Source organism: Psammomys obesus, unplaced genomic scaffold, assembly GCF_907164565.1.
Source record: "Psammomys obesus unplaced genomic scaffold, mPsaObe1.curated_primary_1811, whole genome shotgun sequence".
In the NCBI taxonomy this organism is placed as follows: domain Eukaryota; kingdom Metazoa; phylum Chordata; class Mammalia; order Rodentia; family Muridae; genus Psammomys; species Psammomys obesus.
In genome coordinates this window covers 150,637-172,101 of record NW_026596152.1, presented here as the reverse complement: position 1 = coordinate 172,101, position 21,465 = coordinate 150,637, and the positions used below count along the sequence as shown (strand labels likewise).

At 43.4% G+C, this 21,465-nt stretch overlaps 1 protein-coding gene across 1 annotated transcript in view; it reads left to right on the top strand.

The window, feature by feature from the left end:
- Window positions 1–21,465, top strand: part of Rabep1 (rabaptin, RAB GTPase binding effector protein 1) — a gene marked incomplete in the record, with an annotated part of 80,499 nt that overhangs the window by 38,304 nt on the left and 20,730 nt on the right. The window contains 5 exon segments of the mRNA XM_055594185.1: window positions 1,040–1,200; window positions 5,522–5,641; window positions 9,515–9,650; window positions 13,691–13,869; window positions 16,097–16,228. Of these exon segments, the coding sequence (XP_055450160.1) occupies window positions 1,040–1,200; window positions 5,522–5,641; window positions 9,515–9,650; window positions 13,691–13,869; window positions 16,097–16,228 (728 nt within the window).

Genomic DNA, 21,465 nt, shown 5'->3' with positions numbered 1-21,465 from the left:
ATATCCTAGACTTTTCTAGCTGTCTGCTTCTGTACAGTTAACACGTTCTTTAAAATTTCCTCTTTGCTTTTTGTCTGAACAATGGCTCTTTCAGCCTCCGTTACAAAAGGAAAATTTCTGTAGAAATGTTTATACTGTATATCTTTCTTAGACTTTGTTGACCGTGTCTGTGGTCACCTTGAACTGTCAGGAAATTGGAATTTACGGCTTTAAGTCTCTGTGTTTAGTTTTCGGCATTGAGGCAAGTGATGCACTAAGCTGGCCACTCAGCCGGAGAGTGAAGTGCTGTACTGAGCACTGTGAATTCTCAGACAGAGGTTGTCTTGTTAGTGATGAAGAAGGGATAAATGGGGCTGGAGAGGTGGCTGGAGTGGTTCGGAGCCCTTGTTGCTTTTGAGGAGGACCTGTGTTGAGTTCCCAGCACGCACCCACAGATAGCTCCCAACTCCCTGTAACTGCCGTTCCAGGAGCTCTGGCACCCCCTTCTGACACCCGCAGGGAACAGGTGCACATAGTGCAGTGTGTGCAGGCAGCACTGAAGACATGAATGTAAAACAGAAACCTTAAAAAGAGGTAATTTAATGGACCACCAGTAGTGCCTGTTAGGTGGTGTAAGACTGCATTACAAGGAGGAAGTTATTTCCTAAAGACTTTATAAATTTGTCTTCGTTTAGAATTTTAGCTTCTAGTAAAACTATCCCAGAAATAATGTATTTCCTTACATGTTTTTTACAGTGAAATGTTGAGTTTGTTTTGGGAGCCACAGTGTGGTGTCAAATAACATGGATTTGGGAGTGGGTCTTAGATGTGTTGAAAGCTCCAGTTTGAAATGTGTCTAGGTTTTCTTGTCAAGTAGCATATGGCAGGTCTGTTGACGATTGATGATGAAGTATTAAAGCCCTTATTTCAGCTCATAATAAGAACTACAATTTTTTATTTCTAAGAATTTGTCTTAAGCTTTTTCCATAACTTAAAACCTTTTAGTGAAGCAGATACTTGCCCGGCAGTCCTTAGACTTGGCATATGTGGTGTTTTGTAGAGACAGTCCGTGACTATGAGCACCAGTTTCACCTGAGGCTGGAGCAGGAGCGAGCACAGTGGGCGCAGTACCGAGAGTCTGCAGAGCGGGAAATAGCCGATCTGAGAAGAAGATTGTCTGAAGGCCAAGAGGAGGAGAATTTAGAAGACGAAATGAAAAAGGTATGCGGGGGATACAGTCACCTGCAGAGTTACAAGTCTGAAAGCCAGGTGCTTAAGCCGCAGGACTGGAAGTGGAACACTGTGCTTTTCTGTTGAAGGGCTCGCTAGGCAGCACGATCCCCTTCCTCCACACTCCTGGGTGAGCCGTCGTCTCCTTGGGAGCTTCCTCTTGCCTGTCTGTTTAGAGTGTGCCCTACCTGCCTCTTCCCCAAGCATCCAGGGTCTCCGCAGTTTCTGTACCTGGTTTCAGGATTTTCTTTGCATAGCATATTTCTTGATAAAACAGCTCCTTCTATTGTGTTTGCTTACTGCTTTCTTCCTGTTGGCTAGAATGTCAACTCCAGAGGATGGAGTCTATTTGTGTACTGAGCGCATAGGACGGTATCCAGCAGAGATGCCCAGTGGATTCATGTACATGAGAGATGCTGCTTATTACTGTGTCTAAACAACATTTTAGAATACTTGTTAATATTTTTTCAGCATACCTTCGTTTCTATGACAAATGCTACACATATTATGCCTTGACACAGGCAACCAAATGAAAGAGATATTTTCATTGAGAACATGAAAAAAAACCAAAAACACCTTATTTATTCATTTTGTATGTGGATGTGTGCACAGTTGTGCCAGAGCAAGTGTGTGGAGTTGAGTGTCAAGCCAGCTTTCGGGAATTGGTTGTGTTCTTTGACCACGTAGTTCCTGACTCAGGTCATCAGGCTCAGTGTGAGGAGTCTGTGTTGAGCCAGCCGGCTGGCTGACTGTCACTGAGGACATTCTACACAGTCTTTACATAATTGGATTATAGAACTTAGTCTGTGAATTTATCTTGCCCACATATTGTCATGATAATTAAAATTTAACTTTTCTTTTAAAATGGTTAGTAATGATCTTTGGCTATTAATCCCTGCTCTATTCTTTATACAAATGTATATTTATTATTTCCACAATCACTATCTTTGCTATTTTAAAAAAGTTTTAACTTTTAAATTAAATTTTATTGTTATGAAATTTATTTTGTGTGTGAGATGCTAGAGGTGCATGTCAGGGGTCTTCCTTTATCTTCTCTACCTCCATTTTAAAAATCTGCTTTTTTAATTAAATCTTTATGCCATATTTTGATTATATTTTCCCCTCCCCTTCTTCCTCCCTCCCCTCCCCATCTGGCTTCATGTTTTTTTCTCTTTCAAAAACAAAACAAAAAACCCCCAAACTGAAAATGAAATAAAAATTAAAAAAACAAACAAACCAAAAGAAACTTAGAGTCTGTTTTATGTTAACCTATTCCTGGCATGAGACCTGCTTTGAGAGTGTGGTTGATAGACTTGCCCAGTGATACTCCATTGGAAAAAGGTGATATCCTTTTGCAGCAGCTCTCAGTTGCAAGTAGCATCATGGTTAGGGGTGTGACTTTGTGTCACTTTCCCGTCTACCTGCTGGGATTCTGTTGTACTTGTACTTGAGCAGGTTGTGTGTGTGTGCGCTGACTGTCAGTCTCTGAATTCTCCTGTGTGTCAAGAAGATGTTCTGTGCAGAAGATGCTGTTTCTTTAGAGTCAGCTACTATGTCTTGCTCCTAAAACCTTTCTGTGTAGTCTTGAGGGGCAGAGTTTGATGAAGACATCCCATTTAGGGCTGAGTGCTCCAGAGCCTCTCACTGTCTGCACATTGCTCAGTTGTGGATCTCTGTAAATAGTCCTCTACTGAAGGAAGCTTCTCTGAGGGTGTTGGGATGCACTGTCCTATGGGTACAGCAGTATGTCAGTAAGAGTCACTTTTGCAGAAAATAGTAAGTTTTTTCCCAACATTTGTGCCACTGTTGGCACTAGAATGTCTTGGAGATGGGTTATTTGTTTTTTGTTTTTTTTTTTAGAGATTTATCTTTGAGCTGGGTGGTGGTGGTGGTGCACACATTTAATCCCAGCACTCGGGGAGGCAGAGGCAGAGGCAGAGGCAGAGGCAGAGGCAGAGGCAGGTGGATTTAAGAAGGCTGTCTGAAGGCCTGTGAGTTCTGCGTCAGCCTGGTCTACAGAGTGAGTTCCAGGACAGCCAAGGTTGTCTGGAAACCGTGTCTGGAGAAACCAAAAGCATTTGTACAAGTTTTTTATTCAGTCTTTGACAGGTTCATACATGTGTACACTGTATCTTGGTCACATTTACCTCCAACCCCCAGGTCCCATTCCTTTTCTCCATCCACTTTATCTTCTTTTCTGAGAAAAGTTTGTAAAAATTTTTTTCATTGTTTGTATGTGAATTGTAGATGTGAATGCAGGTGCCCACAGGAGCCCGAGAGAAGAGGCTAGTTACAGTGGTGTGAGCTGCCTGATGGAGGCTGAGGAGCTGCTGGGGCCTCTGTGGCAGTGCGTGCTCTTAACTTCTGAGCCACATCTCCAGTCCAAAGTCTTATTATGAACATTGTACCGTTTCAGTATACTCCATGCCCAGTCTTCTTAATTACCATATATTACGTTATACTTGTTAGAGTTAACAAACTCATGCCGATTCATCGCTGTTAACAAAGCTTCATACTTGATGTTGAAACTGTTAGTTTTCACCCAGTGTCCTCCCCTTTCATTTTCCTTCCTGCCTGAGACTTCCATCTAGGAAACTATGCTACAGTTAGTCCTGCAGTCATACATTATAGGCTTGGCTTGGCCATAACAGCTTTTCAACTTTTCTTTTGATTTTAATGACCTTTCTGTTTATTATTATTGTGTGTGTGTATGTGTTCAGACATGCATGTGGAGCTCAGAGAGAAACTTTAGGGAGTCAGTTGTCTCCCACTGCATTCTGGGGTTTGAACTCTGCTCATCAGGAATGCAAGCTTGTGCTCTTACCCGCTGGCCCCTCTCACTGGCTGGCTCTATTTAGTGCTGCTTTCAATGGGCTCTTTAAAAGTTTGTTCATATGCTACACAGCACTGGAAGTTATGAGGTATTTTGCATTAGTAAATAAGATACATGCTTTTCTTTCTTCCTTCACCTGCTAATCTTTATAGAGAAACCTCAATAAGCATCCCAAACAAGCCTTGACTGTGGAGATGTTTTAAGCTAATGTGTCTTTTCCAAACAATTTAGTTCAACACAAAATAAAAAGATTTTGTAAGGAATAGAAAATGAAGTGACTCTGAAGACCTTAAATTTTGGGGGGATGGGGCAGGGGCAATAGTCTTTACACTACTCAATATATGTTATTTCTTTATTCTGAGCAATTTAGGATAAGTTTGGCTCATTTACATTAGGTAAAAAAAAAAAGTTAATTTTCATTAGTAACAGGAACTTCATTCTTTTTGTTTACTTCTTTATTTTGTGCCTCACAGTTTATAAGACAGCCTGGAACTCGCTCTGTTAACAGGCTGGCTTCAGACTCACAGAGATCCACCTGCCTCTGCCTCCTGAGTGCTGGCACTAAGTGTGTGTGTTGTTTTGCTTTTTGAGATGGAATCACCCTCTGGCTCTGGCTGATATGGACTTAATGTGTCGACCACAGCAGGCTCCTTCTACCTCCTGAGGGTGCACCAGCTCTTCATGCTGCCTTGTAGATGTGAGAGCTTTTAGAATTGAGTGCTCAGTGAAGAAGTCAGATATGTTACAGTGAATCTGTTTTTCTACTTATTGTTAAATTCTGAGTGAAATATTTAGGAAAACCATAATTATGTCTTGTCATTCACAGTAGTAATCTACTTAAAACTAGAATCGATTCTGGGAGTTGGAGTTAGATGCAGTTGTCAGCAACCTAATGTGGATGCTAGGACTCAGCTTGGGTCCTCTGGAAGAGCAGTGCGTGCTCCAAAGTGCTGAGCCTTGTCCTCACAGCTGAACTTTATTCTGCTCTGAAGAAGAATACACGTTATTTGCTGAATGTAGGCCCAAATGTCACCAGCCAAACAAGCTGTACTCAGAAAGGCAAATAAATACTGCACTACCTCATCTCATGTGGAATTTAGTGTGTATGTGTTTTCATAAAAGACAAGGAGGGACTGTGTGGATAAAGGAGGAGGGCAAATGAGTGAGGAGAATGAAACGGAGTGAGTGGTGGCTGGTGTTAATGCGCTCAAGTACATGATAAACTGGAATGAAATGTAGTTTTGAAGCCCGTTATTTTATAATGAATATAATATAATATATTATATTATAAATATAATAAATGCATGCTAACAAAAATTCAAAGAAAAAATTTGAAGAGAATAAGCATTGTTATTTTGTGAATGCTGATGAAGAGTGAGTTACAGTTGCTGTGCTGACTTTTAACGAAGGGTTAGACCAAAGTCCCTCGGAAAAGCCGTCGGTTAGTGCGTTGTTGCATGTCATTCTTTGTAACCGTAGGCCCAAGAGGATGCTGAAAAGCTTCGTTCCGTCGTGATGCCCATGGAGAAGGAAATTGCAGCTTTGAAAGATAAACTGACAGATGCCGAAGACAAGATTAAAGAGCTGGAGGCCTCAAAGGTTGTGAGCTGCTGTTCTCCATCTGCCCCCGTGCCAGGGCCAAAGTTAGGGCCGCTCAAGAAGCAGGGGTGGGAGATCGTTTAGTCATGCAGCTTAAGAATCTGATTTCTTTTACATTCAGAAAGACAAAATGAAAACAAACCTACTCTGTGGTAATTTGCCTTTGATTATTTAAACCCTCAGTGATGATGTGTAAAAGGGGGAAGTTGAATTTTAATTCAGAACATGGCTGCTCTGGCAAGAGATCACATCCAAAGACCCTCTTTGTGAACCAGCTGGTGAGAGATCATATCCAAAGATCTTCTAGGTTTGTGTGATCCAGCTGGAATACAAACATGCCTTTAATCCAGGAGACAAAGGCCAGCAGATCAGAGTTCAAGGCCAGCCTGGTGTAGAGCAGGTTTCAGGTAAAGAAGAGCTTAGGTCCAGGCATGGTGGTGCACACCTTTAATCCCAAACAATGAAGGAAAGTTAGTTTGTAGAAGGAAGCACCCATGTTTGAAAGTGATGTCTAACTGAGTGGTAGAAACAGTGATGAATCAGGGAAAGACTTGACAGAACAGGATATGGCAACTCTCAAGGGAAGAGAGAGGAAAGGGACACTACAGAGGGTCAGTGAGAGAGAGAGAGAGAGAGAGAGAGAGAGAGAGAGAGAAACAGTTTTACTGGGACAGGAATAGAGAGGCAGGTTGCAGAGAGAACACAGGTGAAGACAGAATGAGCAAGAGAATAAGTAGCTGGAAGGTTAGAGCAGATTGCTATAGTTAGTTTCAGGCCAAGCAGAGCAGTTCAGGAGCTGAGAGAAAAGCCAGATTGAATAGGTCAGCTGGGAGAGGAGAGTGAGCCAGAACAGCTGAGTTGAACCAGCCAGCTATGAGCTCAGAAAGAACAAGTAAGGATGAGCTCATTCAGCAGTAAGTCTCAGAGACAGAAAACATTCTAGGCCTAGGTCAGATTGTATGGACGCTAGAAGCTTCCAGGACTAGGCCTAGGTTAGCAGAAGGAGGCAGTAATCCTCTCAGACAACAATTGGATCAGGTGAATAAAAGTTCCTTTTACAGTGATGCCTAATCATGAACGAATCATGTGTTCAGTTACTCATTTTATCCAAGTGAAACTCAATTTTAATTTCACCCCTTTCTCTCTTTCTCTCTCTCTCTTTCTTTCCTTCCTTCCTTCCTTCCTTCCTTCCTTCCTTCCTTCCTTCCTTCCTTCCTTCCTTCCTTCCTTTCTTTCTTTCTCTCTCTTTCTTTCTCTCTTTCTCTTTCTTTCCCTCCCTCCCTCCCTCCCTTCCTTCCTTCCTTCTCCTTTCTCTTCTGACACAGGGTTTTTCTGTGTAGCCTTGGCTGTCCTGGACTCGCTTTGTAGACCAGGCTGGCCTCAAACTCTCAGAGGTCCACCTGCCTCTGCCTCCCTGAGTGCTGGGATTAGAGGCGAGAGCCACTGTGCTTAACGAGTCATCTTTATTGGTTTATTTTTATAAGAGAGGGTTTCATGTACCCCGGACTGACCTTGAACTTGCTATGTATTTTATGCCTATTTTATGTGGCTTTGGAGATCAGACCCAGGGCTTAGGCCAAGCACTGTGACAAATGAGCTACATATCTAGCCTTAGTTTTCTCTCTATCTCTCTCTTTCTCTCTTTTCTTTCTTGCGCATTGGTGTTCACCTGCATGTGTGTCAGTGTGAGGGTGTCATATCTTGGAGTTACACACAGTTGTGAACTGCCATGCTGGGAACGGAACCCGGGTCCTTTAGAAGATCATTCAGTGCTTTTAATCATTGAGCCATCTCTGCAGCCCCCTAGCCTTAGTTTTCTTACCTAGGAAAAGAAGCTGTTTAGAGTTGACCCTTACCTTGTCTTAGTTCTAGGAGATCTTTTATTTTTATTTTTCAGTTTTTTAAATTTTATGTCCAGGGTTCTGTCTACATTCATGTCTGTGTGAAGTTGTCAGATCCCCTGGAGTTACAGACAGTCGTGAGCAGTCATATGTGTGCTGGGAATCCAACCTGGGTCCTCAGGAAGACTTCCAGTGCTCTGATTCATCGTGGAGCCTCATCTAGAAGATCTTGTAGAGAGGATGCACCTTCTGTTAGCTGTCCACACTGCATGCCTGGGATGTGGCTCAGGCTTAGGCCGTGGGTTTGGTCCTCAGCACTGCATAAGCTGAGCATGCTGACTGATGTCTCACAATAGGAACCCTCTGGGAAGTAAAGGCAAGAGGTTCTGAAGTTCAAGGTCATCGTCAACTCCATTGTACAGTTGGGGCAGCCTGAATTACATGGGATGCTGCCTTTAAAAAGCCACACCAAAAGCTGACTGCATGCCTGTGATCCCAGCACTTGGGAAGCAAAGGCGGGCAGTTTGCTGTGAGTTCGAGGCCAGCCTGGTCTACAAAGTTAGTCTGGGACACAGAGAAACACAGAGAAACCCTGTCTCGAAAAAAAAAAAAAAAGTAAAGATAAGCCAAACCAAACAAACAAAAAAGTGGAAATAGTAATGGGCTGTTAAAATTTTTATGTCTGTGTTTAGTGGTAGAAATGAACCTAGGACCTCATTGAAGTATGCTAGGCAAGTGCTCTACACTGAGAAAATTCTTCAGTAATGAAAGAAAAGAGATTAGGGGTCTGGAGAGATGGCTCAGCAGTTGAGAGCTCTGGTAGCTCTTTCAGAAGACCCAAGTTCAAGTCCCAGCACCCACATGGCAGCTCACAACTGTGTGTAACTCCAGTTTCAGGAGATCTGACGCCCTCAGACAGAACACTAGTGCACATAAAGTTAGAAAAAAATCATTAAAATAGAAAAGAGACTGGAGGTGTAGGTGAGAAGCAGGTGCTGGCACTTGTCTTGTGCATGAGTCTGGGTTCACTGTGCTAAATGAGCTTGTAAGGTCACATGGCAGATAAAGGTGCCTGTCTTCAAGCCTGATGGCCTGTGTTTGGTCTCTGCTATCCAAGTGGAAAGGAGAAGTGTTGTTTTTACCTGCATGTGAGCACACGCACACACACACCACACACACACACAGTCTCTCTAAACAGAAATGTTTGAGAGTAACCCTGAGAAGAAGAGGTGCAAAGAATGTAAGCGCTAAATAAAAGAAGGGGAGCAGGTAGAGTGCTGCCTTTGACTGTTACGAGCCACATTCAGATTAGGATTTGCAAATGCTTTGGGTACTGCATGTGGAAACGTCTTGTTTCCAGATTCACTGTAATGTATTTTTATAATATAGTTATCTTTTCCTTTTGTATCTCAACTTCTTAAAGTAAGGTCATAAAAGTGGGCACAACACTGTGCTCACAAGTCATTTATAATAAAATAGAGAGCTGGGGAAGAAGTCACATGGAACCTGTAGGGAAAATGTGTGTGGTGGGTGTACTCGAAGTCCAGCACTAGGGAGATGGTGCTCTGAGGTGCCTGGGCCTGCTGGCTAGCCACCCTAACCCACTAGGGAAGCCCCAGGTCAGGGGTAGGCCCTGTCTGAAAAACAGAACCCCAGGGAGTGGTGCCTAAGGGATGGCACCTGTAGTTGTCTGATTTGCACACATATGTGCTTTGTGCATCCATGTATATATCTGCATTCGCATCCAAATGTGCACTTCTGTATGCACACAAGAAGCAAATTATAATTGTGTTGCTGAGAAGGAGAACAAACAAGCATTTACTTGCATTGCTCTGTAAATACAAATTAGAAGAGCCTTTTAAAGATCATGGTATAAAAGAATTATGTATAATTTTTACCTAAGAGATTTATGGCTAGCATCTGTCAATTCTGTTGCTTTCTAATTTGTATCATATTCAGAAGTTTAAAGCACAGCCATTGGTGTTTACCTTATGGCCTACTGGGGTTGTAGAGCTGAGGTCTGTGCTTTCAGGTTAAGGAACTGAATCACTACCTGGAGGCCGAGAAGTCGTGTAGGACAGACCTGGAGATGTACGTGGCTGTTCTGAACACTCAGAAGTCTGTCCTACAGGAAGATGCCGAGAAACTGAGGAAGGAATTACATGAAGGTAAATGAATGTATGTTGTGTACATTTTTACTTTATGCCAAGTGAAGTATGTAACTGAAATTCATTTTGATGGTAGAGGAATGTTAATTCAGAACACGGCTGCTCTGGCAAGAGAGCACATACAAAGACCTTCTAGGTCTGTGTGATCTGGCTGGAATACAAACACGCCTTTAATCCAGGAGACAGAGGCCAGCAGATCTGAGTTCAAGGCCAGCCTGGTACAGAGCAGGTTTCAGGTAAAGAAAAGCTTAGATTCAGGTGTGGTAGTACACCCCTTTAATCCCAAACAATGAAGTTTGGAAAGTTAGTTTGTAGAAAGAAGCATCCATGTTTGAAAGTGATGTCTAAATGAGTGGCAGAAACAGTGATGAACCAGGGAAAGGCTGACAGAATAGGATACGCCCAGCTCTCAGGAGGAGAGGAAAGGGAAGCTTCTTAAGGGGGAGAGAGGGGGGGAGAGGGAGGATAGAGAGAGAGAAAACAGTTACTGGGACAGGAATAGAGAGACAGGTTGCAGATAGAAAACTCAGGTGAAGACTGAATGAACCAGAGAATGAGAAGGACCCAGGAGATTAGAGCAGATTGCTGGTGATAATTTGAGGCCAAGCAGAGCAATTCCAGGTCTGAGAGAGAAGCCAGGTTGACTAGGTCAGCTGGGAGAGGAGAGTGAGCCAGAACAGCTGAGTTGAACCAGCCAGCCCAGAGCTCAGTAGGAACAAGGAAGGGTGAGCTTATCCGGCAGGAAGTCGCATAGACAGAAAACGGTCTCGGTTAGATTGTATGGAGACGGCTTTCAGCACTAGGCCTAGGTTACCAGAGGGAGGCAGTAGTCCTCTGAGACAACAACTGAGGCAGGCGAGTAAAAGTTCCTTTTGCAATTGATTAATACCAACAACAAATCCTAAACCACCCATGCAGCATGCTAGTGATTCAGTCTGAGCTTCATAGTCGGTTTGAAAGCCCTTGTGAAAGCTGCTAAAGGAGTTTGGGTTGTCAGTAACCTCTCCTTCCACCACTACAGTCCTCGCTCAGGGTGTGAGCTCTGGGCAGAAAAGCAATGGGGTTAGACATTTTCTGCCTGAAGTACTTCAGTCTGCATAGCCATTTAGAGGGAAGTGAATTGGTAAAAGTGGGAATTGGGTAAGAGGCTCTCATGTAGTATACTGATTTCTAAGGGACAATTTTGATTTTGCTAATGAAATAGCAGTGTGATGTACAGGTGAGCTCTGTATTTCCACAAACAAACCAAAAAGTTAACTTAAAGTAACCGGGCTCGGCTGTGTGACTTACGCCTATCATCTTAACACTTGAGAAGCTTAAGTAGAGGAATCATCATTTGATTTGGTTTGAGACCAGCTTGGCTAAGTGTTTCTGTCTCAAAAAACGAAAGCAAAGAAACCAAAAAAACTAAACCCGAGTTGGAGAGGTGGGTCAGCATTTAGGAGCGCTACTGGTTTTGCAGAGGCCATCTGCAGAGATTTCCTGGGCAACTCTATTGCCTACAGCTCCTGCCCCATGGTCTCCAGTGCTTTCTTCAGACTGGTGCAGGCACCGCAGCTCATGTGCATATATCATACCCTTATATACATAATTGAAAATGTAAAATAAAATATTTTGAAATTTTTATCTTTAAAAAAATTCTATTTTATTTATATATTACATATACAGTATTCTGCCTGCATGCCAGATTTCATTATAGATGTTTATGAGCCACCATGTGGGTGCTGGGAATCGAACTCAGGGCCTCTGGAAGAGCAGACCAGTGCTCTTAACCCCTGAGCCATCTCTCCAGCCCCCTTATTTTTTATTTTTTGAGATCATAATATAATTTCATCATTTCCCCCTTCCCTTCCTCTTTATAAATGAACTCTCCTGTAAGTCTTATTCTCTTTCAAACTCTGAGCCTCTCTTAAAAAAACAAAAAAACAAAAAAGGAAGCAAACAAAACAAAAGAAAAAGAGAGTATTACAAAACTGAATAGTTGAGATACACAGTGATAAATGCTGCTTTTTTGACATGTCAAGTAAAAAGGTGTAGGAACATATTCAGCAGCTGTAATTGAGGTCATGATGTACATAGGTGAGTAGGGCTAAGATTGGCGACACACGCCTGTAAGCCAAACACAGGGTCTAAAGGCAGGAGAGCCAGAAGTCCAAGGTCGCCTTCAGTTGCCACCTGTCAGCTGGAATCTCATGCAGGGTAGAGACCCTGTTCCCCTGTGCCCCCAAAGACATCTGTAGCAACCGCCCCCAAATAGGAAAACAGTTGTGATTTCTGTTGGTCTACATTTCATAATAGTACAGTAGAAGGAAATACTGAAATTCAGCTAGGAGATAGTGAAAATAAAGTTGTAACTTTAAAAAAAGAGTTAAAGAGGCAAATGCTTCTAAACTATATCCTCAGCCTCCTCTTACTATTTTCTTATACAAATAGATAAAGTCTATTTGAAATTTTATTAGAAACGTACTTTAGTATACAGGATTTGGTCTGTGGTGGTAGAATTCTACAGTAAATTCTTCAGTGCTGTGGATAATAGAGAGGGAACAATTTAGGACTGTGTAGGAGCTGGCTTTCCTTCCCAAATAGTCGAAAACTGCAATAACAGATGCCTAGAGAATTGTTACATAAAATGTTTGAAAACATACTGACTCCTGAGCAGGCTCTGGCCCTTAGGGACAGATGTGCTTTTGGAGTCAGAAAGACACCTGTACTGTCAGTGGGTGGCCAAAAGAAGGAGATGTTTTAGTTTGATTAAAGTTAATTTAAAATTAGTGTTTCAACCTTTCCGAAAATAGCTTACATCATTGAGATTATCAAACCTTCCTAATATATATGAAACAAGTAAGATCCATTAAAATGAGGAGGTAAAAAAAGTAATTTCTTAACCAGGCTGTGGTGGCACACACCTTTAATCCCAGCACTTGGAGGCAGAGGCAGGCAGAGAAATCATGTCTTGAAAAACCAAAGAAACAAGTGCGAGTACATTAAAAACCAGTTTTGGAGGCAGAGGTTGCCAGGCTGTTCTTGAACTCTCAAGCTCCCTATTAGCTGGGACTGCAGACCTAGGCTACTATAACAGCTGAAAGAAGTCACGTGACGCTCAAGTGTTGGTTTAAAGTTTTATTATTATTCATTATTGCTGTTGTTGGTTTTTTTTTGAAAGGGTTTCTCTATGTAGCCCTGGCTGTCCTGGACACACTTTGTAGACCAGGCTGGTCTCAAACTCACAGAGATCCACCTGCCTCTGCCTCCCAAGTGCTGAGATTACAGGCGTGTGCTATCATACTTGGCTTTAAAATTTACTTTATATATATATATGTATATGTATATATATATATATATATATATATATATATATATATATATATTTTGCTGTTGTTGCTTTCTGAAGTCAAGTTTTCAGTGTTTTTTGAAGTATTGGCGCACACACAGAACACAGAGCTGTGGATGCAGCTGAGAGAGTGTAAGCCAAGTGGTTCATCAGGTGTGACGGCACATGGAGACGTTCTTGGCTGCATAGTGAATCAGTCTCGTTCCCCCGTCTCCCACCCTTCCTGCTAGTTCAGCAAATTAGTTTGCAGGAGACACTGGACAAAGGGTGGTACAGGATGGTGGACGTGGCCAGGTCACAGAGACTGTAAACAGAGAGGTCTGGCTTTCCCAGGTGAGTTGTAAGGGAGCCTTTGAAGGCTTTCAAAGCAGGATGTTTGCTCAGTAATAAGTTTGCATTTGGGCTATCATGTTTCCGCCCCTAGAGAACATGGAGACAATTAAACCCTTAAGCTCTAAATTCTGCAGTAAAGAAAGCCTAACATTTAAAAAATTTAATTTGGGTTTTCTAAAACTTAGGAATCACAGAGGTTGTTTGTCCGTTGTTATGGGCATAGTTGGGGTGACTGCTCTAGAGGGTGCTGTGGGACGGTTGCATCCAGGTTAGGTTGCTTGTTGGGGTCGGTCATGAGGCAAGCACACAGACTAGAAGGCTGGCCAGACGCTGCCTATGTTAAAATGCCGGGCTTTTGACTGGGGTTCCCGAACAGTTTGCCATCTCTTGGAGCAAGAACGGCAGCAACACAACCAGCTGAAACACACGTGGCAGAAGGCCAATGACCAGTTCCTGGAGTCTCAGCGTCTGCTCATGAGAGACATGCAGCGCATGGAGGCTGTGCTCACTTCTGAACAGCTTCGGCAGGTTGAGGAGCTCAAGAAGAGAGATCAGGTGAATAGCTTCTCATTTTTTCTTTCTAATCGTATGTGTGTTTGTGTGTGTGTGGGGGGGTTGTTCACTTTAGTGCACTTTGGCACAGGGGCCATCAGATCCCTTGGAGTTACAGGTTGTGAACTTCCTGATGTGGGTGTTGGAACCAAGCTTAGGTACTCCGCAATAGCAAGAGGCCTGAGATGCTGAGCCATTTCTCAGGTTCCTTTGTATAGGAGTGCTCCCTGCTGTATCTTACTGTTAATAGGAGTGCTCCCCGCTGTATTGTATTGTATGCTGGAGGATAACGGAAGCTAGAACAAGATGCTTTGTGACTGTTTTCTCAAAGTGACATTAAGAATAAAATCACTGGCTCCCTTGTTGCCCAGGCTGGTCTTGAACTCCTGAGCCTGTGACCCTCCGGACCATCTGTCCCCTAAGTGGCCACGACCACTGGCACACACCACCATATCTGGGTAGTCCCAGCAGAGTAGGTACTGTTAACCACCATCCTCATCTCACATGAGGCTTGTGAGACACAGCGCCTGCCCGAGACCTCAGTCAGGGCAAACATTTTGCTCATTTGCTGTAAACTGCTTGCCCTTCCATGTTTTTCCTGGAATGGTAGATTTTTTTTTCAAGGACTATCTTTTCTATTTTCTTCAAGTTGGCTGGAATGCACATATGTATTAAAAAAAAAAAAAAGAATAAAATGAGCAAGGGTTAGAGACGTCGTACAGTCGGGCAGCATCTGCCTGGCAGTAGCAAGGCCCATAGCCTTGACTCCAGCATCACAAGTGGGTGACAGTGAAGTGTCCCAGAACAGCTGTTGACAGCAGGGTGGGTTGTCAGTCTCCTCAGCCCTTCGCTTTGCTGGGCCTCTGTGCTCATGAAGTGCTCCTCTCCAACTCAGGGGCCAGACTCACCTTGCTGTCTTTCAAGGTTCAGCTCTAGCAGTTACGTTCTTTGGGTTCCCTTTGCTGGCTCCCTTCAGTGAAGCCAGCTGTGCTTTTCTTCTGCAGAATTCTGTGTGGACTGTGTGCAATGTTTGTTCCTCCTTCTACAGCCAAAGTAGATTCACCTTTACTGTGGGAATCATTACAGGTCTCTGATCAGCTTTTTGTATTTTTTATCTTTCCCTCCCCTTTCTTCCCGTCTTACTCTCTTTTGTTTTAGTTTTATTAAGAGATAGGGTCTCACTATATAGCCCGACCTGGCCTTGAACTTGTGCCCCTCCCTCAGCCTCTGGGTTACTGGGATTGCAGCTCCCATTGTTAGTACCAGGATTTGTCCATGTTTTCAATGGGAGTGATGTCAGAATACCTATTCCTGTCTTCTGTAGTAAAATAGAATTGTTCTGTGTGGGTTTTTTGCTTTGGAGTATCTGAAGCAGGGAATAGCTTTTCTTTTGTTTGCCTTACTTTTTGTATAGTGTGCTTTCTTAAAGTTATTTTTGACTTGGTGCTGTGGCACACGCCTTTACTCCCAGCACTCTTAGAGGCAGAGGCAGGTGGATTGATGTGAGTTTGAGGTCAGCGGGTCTACAGAGCAAGTCCAGGACAGCCAAGGCTGAGAAACCCTTTTGTTGTTGTACTTTTAAAACTCTCTTTTATATCTTTCTCCATACTCTACCCCAGTCCCAACACCCCAGGTAGGAGGAGAAAGGGTTAGTGGGATATGGGCCGCAGTTCTCTCTGCTGCTTCCTGCTGGTCAGGGTTCTCGGGTTCCTTGGAGCCAGTGCAATCCTCGTTTCAGGAGATCCCCAACTTCTCGTCTCACAGCAGCAACCAGGAGCCGCAGGGGGAAGCAGCAGCCTTGTTCGTTCTCTCAGCTCCACTCTCTGGGCTCTGGCATTTAGTCTCTCTCCAGAGTCCTCAGATTTAAACTCTCTGCAGCTGGGAAAGAGCCCCCCTCAGAGCCGGCATGAGGCACACAGTCTGCTGCTGTGACCATCTGAGTCAGCCCCACGTCCCACCCCTGGGACCAACACAAACCATGTTACATCCACAACACCCTTTCTCAAAAAAAAAAAAAAAAAAAAGTTGCTTTCTGATTTTCTTACTTTGTGCTTATAGAAATTAAGTGGTTTGTCTTGATCAGAGGCCTTCTATACTGATTACAGAACAAATAATCTTGTGTCCGGTTTTCAGTTCTTGTAATGATCTCTGCTCTTGTTTTGATTGGTGGAAAAACTATGACACATACGGATTACCTGGGTGGCTGAATAATGCTTTTTCTTCCTTTTAGGAGGAGGATGAACAACAAAGGCTAAATAAGGGAAAAGATAACAATAAAACAGATACTGAAGAAGAAGTAAAAATCCCAGTAGTCTGTGCTTTAACTCAAGAAGAATCTTCAGCCCCGTTATCAAATGAAGAGGTATAGTGAATTTATGACTTTAGTTATTCCGTGTGCTGGGTTGGAGAGCCTAAGATGAGAGGCTTTCTGGAGCCCACATCTCAAAATATCTCAAAAAACTTTTATACATAATGTCATAATTTTTAGTTTATTTCTACATCCGTCAGCTACCTCGTATGTTGAAGAGCGCATCGATTGTTGCGGTTAAGCACCATGACCAAACGCAGCTTGGGGAGAAAGCAGGTTTTAGTTTATAATTTTCAGGTCACACTCCGTCATGGAGGGAAGTCAGAGCAGGAACTCAGTGTTGTAGTACCTAAAAAAACAAAACAAACAACAACAACAACTCTCAGCTCCACTCTCTGGGCTCCGGCATTTAGTCTCTCTCCAGAGTCCTCAGATTTAGACTTTCTGCAGCTGGGTAAGAGCCCCTCTCAGAGCTCGCATGAGGCAGTCTGCTGCTGTGACCATCTGAATCAGCCTCACGTCCCACACCTGGGACCAACACAAAACCATGTTACATCCATAGCTCAGGGCAGGAACTGGGTACCTGGAACTCATGCAGAGGCTGTGGAGGAATGTGGCTCCTGGCTTGCTCCTCATGGATTGTTCTGCTTGCTTTCTTACACACCCAGGACTATCTTCCCAGGGGTGACACAGTCCATAGTGGATTGGGCCCTTTTTACATCAGTTAATTCATAAAATATCCCACAAGCTTGTCCACAGGAAAATGCACTGGCGGGAACATTTTTTTGAATCGAAGGCTCCACTTCACAAATAACTCTGGCTTGTCATTTAAAATAACACACACACATCTTGGCATGAGGCCAGCCTCAGCATACATGTGGAGGTCAGAGGACTGGTTTTCCCTCTCATCTTGTGGGACCTGGCAATTGAACTTAGGTCTTTGGGCTTGGTGGCAAGTGCCTTTACCCACTGACCTATCTCTCTGGGCCAGAAAGAGTCTCCTAATGGCCATATTGGTCTTTCTCTTGTGCCAAGCTCTCCACCTCACATGCTGGTCCTTCATGTGGAATGCTTGCCTTCTTCTATTGAAATTCTCCTGTCCATCCGTCACTGCGCAGGCTGACAGTCCCTCTTTAACAAATGAAGTACTTCTATCCCTAGTGCCTTTGAGATCAAAATTAATGCCCCTCTTTTCCCATTTGGATGGCCCTTGTTGTGGGTTATTAATATTGATTTATCTTTGGGTTAAACAGTGGTTATTCTTGAACCAGCTGTATGCGCAAATCACCACACAGAGACTAGGATGCATTTAGTTAACCTAGAGCACAATGCTGGGCAATGATTACTCCATCCTAAACTTCCAAGCTTGCATAGCTTCCTCCTATTCAGATTTCCCACATTATACTTGCTTTCAGTCATATCTTAGGTCCTGTTCATCTCTCCTGGTTCCAGCTCCTCTCCTACTGATCTCTGCTCTCCAGCTCCTCCCACTCACTTCTTTCTCCTCCCCTCTGGACCAGGATGTCCCACCCTATTTTCTCCATTGCACAGCATTGGCTGGTTGTTTTATTGACAATACAGGGAGCAAGTGGTGGCATGTTTACACAAACTTGAGACAGGTGATGCTTAGAATAAGCATCACAATGCAGTGTCCGGATTGAAACCAGATATTGGGGTAGAGATACCAGCATTTGAATGAACAAGGGCAAATTGTATCCGTTCCACAAGAACATACAGCAGGCCCTTCTAGTTTTACAAACTCTGTTCTCTCTTCATTACAATTAGACTTGGCCTCTTGTGGTCCATGCTTGTAAGTCTTTTCTAATGTCATCAGTCTTTTTTAAATGTCATTTCTGTTGCTCCAGATTTCATACTCATTAGGATAGTTATGGCTCAGTAGTCGGTGCTTGCTTATGTGGTAGGTCTGTGTGTGGCTTCCAGCTTTGGAAAGGTGAGGGGTTCGAGCATACACATCCCTGACTTTCCTCTCCCTTCCCAGCTGGTGAGCAAATTGCAGCCACATTGAATAAATTCCCTAATAGCTATCTTGTTTTTGTTTAGTTTGCAGATTTATTTTGAGCTGTGTGCAGTACAGTTCCTGGTGGCTTATATTTTCATCTATATTAATAGTTTGACATTAGAAAAGATTTTTTTTTTTTTTAATTCTAGCAGACACTGAAAATTATGACTGTTGCTTTTGTGCGTGTTTTTCATTTGTTTTGAAGCACACAGGAATAGCTGCTTGGCTGACTTTGCTCTGCAATTTTTAATACTTAGACTCCCAGGAGAACGTCTATATCTTTGTGTTCAGCCAGATATTACATGGCATTTGCATCATGCAGTAATCTACCAGGATGTTTAGAAAACAGGAAAGGAGAATTGTGATTTATAAAGAAGTGTTTCTCTAATTTTTGTTTCTGTTTTTAGTAGCTTTCTCATACCATGCCTATTTTTTCTCAGCCTGTAAATTACATGGCAGACTCTGTGCTGTGGGAGGTGGCTCAGTGGCAGAGTGCTTGAGCAGCATACATGAGATTCTAGTTCAGTGTGTATAGTAGACCCCCCCACCCCGTGTGTGTGTGTGTGTGTGTGTGTGTGTGTGTGTGTACATGTACATGCATTTCTACTTTCAGACATTGTTGGTGTTAAATATAATTATTCTGTGTTCAGGTCATGATAATTTTGTTTGGGTGGTAAAATTAACATGCTTTGGAGACACAGATTTATTGCTAAGAACATTTAATATTCTTGAACCCTTATGTCATCTTTATTTTGGTACTTAAAATATGCTTCTTTTTTCTTTTTTACTATGAAAGTAATAGGAAAATATTATGGAGCATCTGTGAAGTACAGGAAGGGCCGTACATATAAAAAGAACTGTTCCGACCCCCCAGTGACCTCTGTCTCTAATGTTCTGGCATGTATCGTTCTCCTTTTTCTGTGTTCTTTTCCAAAGACAACATAAATATGTTTCCATTTGATTTGCTTGGTCTTCTTTTTCTTTTTCCTTTATTTTGTTTGAGACAGACCTTTCTGTAGGCCAGGCTGGCCCTGAGCTTCTGAGCCTTCTACCCCTGTTCCATGTGCTGGGGTTGCAGGCGCGCGGCATTGTGCCTGACTGGTGCTTTGCAGCTTTCTAGCCCTGTTCCATGTGCTGGGGTCGCAGGCGCGCGGCATTGTGCCTGACCGGTGCTTTGCAGCTTTCTACCCCTGTTCCATGTGCTGGGGTTACAGGCGCGCGGCATTGTGCCTGACCGGTGCTTTGCAGCTTTCTAGCCCTGTTCCATGTGCTGGGGTCACAGGCGTGCGGCATTGTGCCTGACCGGTGCTTTGTGCTCACTCTACATTGTAACTACATGTTTATGAATGCTCCTCTTTGCTTACATCTGCTTTAAGGCTTTGGTACCCGTAAGGTTTTAGCCTATTTATTAGGATTTTAATATGAATGCACCGTAATGCCTTTGGCTAATTCCTGATTACTCTGTGGCCAGGTCTCAGTTGAGGAGGTGACTGACAGTGTGAACAGTTTGCTGCTGCCTTTTTCTGTCTTTTCCCTCTCAGGCCTCACATGTTGTAAGCAAGTATTGTACCGTTGGTTGATGTGCACCCCAGCTCATGGTTCTCCTGGAAGAGAGAGCTGTCGGGTCTCGCAGGCAGGAGGGGGGCAGGACTGGCAGCCTTTGGCCACAGGCATTGACCTTAGTGGTTTGGGGTGCCCTGTTCTGGGGGATCTGGGGAGATAATGTGTGTGGAAACTAGAGAAAGGAAATAGTGTGCTATGGATTTGAGATTATGCAGTTTACACGTGGTGACTGTCCCCAGGCAGGCAGTAGCTCGTGCGAGGATGCATAGTCTCAGCCTCGTCAATAAGGACTCCAAGAGGCCAAAGCCCCGATGAAGTGACAGGGTGAACATGATTGACATACCACTTACCAAATTGCTTATGTTTTTTTCCTGCTGTGAATGTTTTTATTAACTAATGCTGTAATGTTATTGTAGGTAATATTCCTTGCACAAAAACTATTGTAATGTATCTTATATAAGTTCTTAAGAAAAGCTGAGTTTAAAGACATTAACTTTTAAGATAATGTCAGTATTATGGAATCAAGAATTAGAAAGACTACAGAACAGTCTTCTGTTTTTGCGTTTACTGTTCACCTGGGGCGGAGCATGTGAGCATGGCACATTGGTGGAGCAACGTGTGAAACGGGCTGTTGCTAAGGTGGTAACCGCGTAGTTCTGTAGGTAGCCGTCACAGCTGCTCTCCCTGTTCCCTACTGTCTCCATGTCACTACAATACACGGGATCATAGTAAATGTATTTTTCATATTACTTTGTATGTGTGGGTGTATACCTGTGTACCATGTCTGCCTATGTGCCTGTGTGTGCACTGTCCTCTGGAAGAGAAGCCTGTGCTCTTAACGGTTGAGTCCTCTCTTGAGCCCGGATGTTGCAAGTTTTCTTTTTAGTTTATTTTCATTTTGTAAGCTCACACAATGGCTTTTTGGTCCAGTTTTGTTGTTATTTGGGACATTTGCCATCATGAGCTTACTTAAACTAGGTTTGTTTTCCCAGCAATTTGAATTTTAAATGAGTGAAAATATTTGAAAGGCAAGAAAGAGAAATCAACACAAAAATAATCAAGTTCTTATTATAGCAGATAACAGTTTTAAAACGCTTGAAAGTAAGGACCAATGAAAGCAACTGGTGCATCCGCAGTCTCCTCTGGTTCGTCCGAAAGAGGATTTTTAAAACAAGAAGTAGGTCCAGCGTGGTAGCACAACACCTTTGGGCTGGGGTAGACGCGTCCTAGTGAGTTCAGAGTCAGTTAAAGCTACACAGTGAGAGCCTGTCTCACAAAGAGGGGCACAGCTCTGTCTTACAATAAAGACAGAAGAGAAGGCTCAGCAATTGAGAGCCCTGGCTGCTCTTCCAGAGAATCCAGGGTCAAGTTCCACATGGCAGCTCACAACTGTCTGCAACTCCAGCTCCAGGGGACCTGACCTGCGCATACATACATGCAGGTAAAACACCAGTGCACAGAAGATTTAAATAAATAAGTAATTGATTAATTTAAAAATAAAGTTGTCATTTTGTGTGTGTGTGCCCGAATGTATGCACATGTTCTGCCTGTTTGCAGGACCTGCAGAGGTCAGAGAGGGCCTGGTCCCTGGAGCGGGAGTTACAGGACCTGCAGAGGTCAGAGAGGGCCTGGTCCCCTGGAACGGGAGTTATGAGTGTTGTGGCCTCCACTGAGGTGATGGGAACCAGGAGCAGTGCTGAGCCATCCC